This window comes from Rhinopithecus bieti, unplaced genomic scaffold (assembly GCF_001698545.2).
Source record: "Rhinopithecus bieti isolate Rb0 unplaced genomic scaffold, ASM169854v2 scaffold_9996, whole genome shotgun sequence".
Classification (NCBI taxonomy): Eukaryota; Metazoa; Chordata; class Mammalia; order Primates; family Cercopithecidae; genus Rhinopithecus; species Rhinopithecus bieti.
In genome coordinates, this window is record NW_016806973.1 from 5,772,580 (window position 1) to 5,775,250 (window position 2,671).

Here is a 2,671-nt window from a genome sequence, read left to right on the forward strand (position 1 = left end):
AACAATTCAAAGTAATAAATACAGCTTACACAGAAAATTAAGTGCCATGAAGATTTACTGTCTTCACTGAAAAAGAATGAGGAGACTCGAACATAGAAAATAGTCACTGGAGAAAGAGAAAGAGCTCAAGGGCTCAAGGCAGTTATTCTTTGGAAAATACATTTTTGTTTGTTTGTTTGTTTGTTTGTTTTTTGAGAAAGGGTCTTCCTCTACTGCCCAGGCTGGAGTGAGTGGGTGGGAACATTGCTTATTGTAGCCTCGGCCTCATGGGCTCAAGTGACCCTCCTGAGTAGCTGGGGCCACAGGTGCATGCAGGTATGCTCTTCTTTTGCACCATTTTATTCATCAATTTTCCACCACAAACTGCACTTAAAACTAGCATTATAACATAGAAACCACTTTTTTTTCAGTGGACACTTTTATTGTTTATTTAATAGATCATCAATTTTGTCTCCCTACCTACAAATGGAATTTCATCTTGTTTCCATGCTGAGTAGTGAAACAGTGACAAAGCTAATCATAATAGCCTACATCAAAAGAGAACTAACACAGCTCACTTGTTTTAACAGGCAAAATATAATATATGCACTCTAGCATGCACAATGTTTAGTCACTAAGAAATTCAAATGGGATCTTCAAGAATGTAGGCAAATCCAGGGTGTAGTAAAGATGAGCTGAGATGCTGTGCAACTGTTTAAGGGTTCCTGGCACTGCATCTCTTGGCCACTAGCTGAACCTTGACATAGAAGGTTTTAGTTAATGCCAAGTGGAGTTGCAGAAAATGCTTGACTTAGGGGCTGTGCACAGGAACTAAAAGGCAGGAAAGTACTAAATATTGCTGAGAGCATCCACCCCAGGAAGGACTTTACCTTCCAGGAACTCCAAACTGGCACCACCCCCAGTGCTCACATGGCTGACTTTATCCTCCGTGTTCCATTTGGCACAGCAAGTGGCAGTGTCTCCACCACCTATGATGGTGATGCAGCCCCTAGAAGTGGCTTTCACCACCTCATCCATGAGGGCTTTGGTTCCCTGGGAAAAGCTTCCCATCCAAATACCCCCACAGGACCATTCCATACAATCTTCTTAGCCCGAGTGGCAGCCTCAGCATACTTCTTGCTGCTTTCAGGACCACAGTCCAAGCCCATCCAGCCAGCAGGTATGTCAGAAGTCACAGTGGGTTGGCCAGTCTTGGCATTCTCATCAAACTTGTCAGCAGTGACAAAGTCAACAGGCAAGGTAATCTTCACACCATTCTTCTCAGCTTTGGACATTAGGTCTTTGACAATCTTGGCTCCCTCTTCATCAAACAGAGAAGTGCCAATTTCCATGTTGCTGAGCACCTTAAGGAAGTTAAAAACCATTCTACCACCAATAATCATTTCATTGACTTTGTCCAGCATATTATTGATCAGCTGGATCTTGTATGCAACTTTAGCTCCGCCCAGGATGGCCAGGAAGGGTCGCTCTGGGCTCTCCAAGGCCTTGGCAAAGTAGTTCAGCTCCTTCTTCATCAAAAATCCACCAGCGTTCTGTGGCAGATTGTCTCCTACCATGGAGCTGTGGGCTCTGTGAGCAGTGCCAAAAGCATCACTGACGTAGACATCCCCTAGCTTGGGAAGTAAAGTCGGAAAGCTTCTATTTTGACTGGCTTGGCTTTAACCTTGTTCCCAGAAGCATCTTTTCCCTTCCCTTCTTCCTCCACATGAAAGCAGAGGTTCTCCAGCAGGATGACAGACTCAGCAGCTGGGTTGGCACAGGCTTTCTCCACTTCTTGGCCTACACAGTCCTTCAAGAAAAGAGCATCCTTGCCCAGCAGAGATTTGAGTTCTACAGCAACTGGCTCTAAGGAGTACTTGTCAGGCATAGGGACACCATCAGGCCGGCCTAGGTGACTCATAAGGACCACCAACTTGGCTCCGTTGTCCAAGCAGAATTTGATGCTTGGGACAGCAGCCTTAATCCTCTGGTTGTTTGTTATCTGGTTGTTCTTCATAGGAACATTGAAGTCGACTCTCATAATGACCCGCTTCCCTTTAACGTCCAGCTTGTCCAGCATCAGCTTGTTACAAAGCGACATCTTGGAAATACAGCTGGGGAGAGAGGTCGGTGATTTGAACAACCAGGGAGCCAGCTGCAGATGTGCGCTCGGGAGACGAGAAGAATGCCGAACCGAAACCACTTTTAGGGTGAAAAACGTTTGTACACAAGAGACTTTAAAATATGTAAACAGTGCAGGCACAAAACAGACTCAAAAGTCATAGAAGGCGCACCCTTTTCATGCCTTTTCACTTGGCATGCATGTACAAAACATAATTTCTTATTCATCCAAACATTGTTTTATATAATATTGTCTGACCGTAAACTGTGTGTCAAGTCTATTGATGAGGATGTCTTTGTTTAGAAACATAATGTTAAAATATTATATTGTATATATCTTTAAAATATCATATCTTACATATCTTCAGAAATATATCTTAAATATCTTTAGGTTATAAAAAGTCATACTGAAAAAGAAAAGAGTCATTCACAAAGAGGTAAACGTTTCAAGAGATGCTAAAACAAAAGGTCATAAATAAATGGTCATGAAGGAGGAAAATCTGTGCTGTATATCATCTTCTAGAATAAAATATCCTCTAGGGTAAGGCTTTTGGCGACCATGTTGCCCAGC

The 2,671-nt window shown here is 43.0% G+C and overlaps 1 protein-coding gene across 1 annotated transcript; it reads right to left on the reverse strand.

The window, feature by feature from the left end:
- Positions 1-791: 791 nt before the first annotated feature.
- LOC108534053 (phosphoglycerate kinase 1-like) lies at positions 792-2,080 on the reverse strand. The gene is given in 3 exon segments (XM_017879150.1): positions 792-1,037; positions 1,040-1,624; positions 1,627-2,080. Coding segments are annotated over 3 exon segments (1,248 nt in total). The 3' UTR covers positions 792-828.
- Positions 2,081-2,671: the final 591 nt, after the last annotated feature.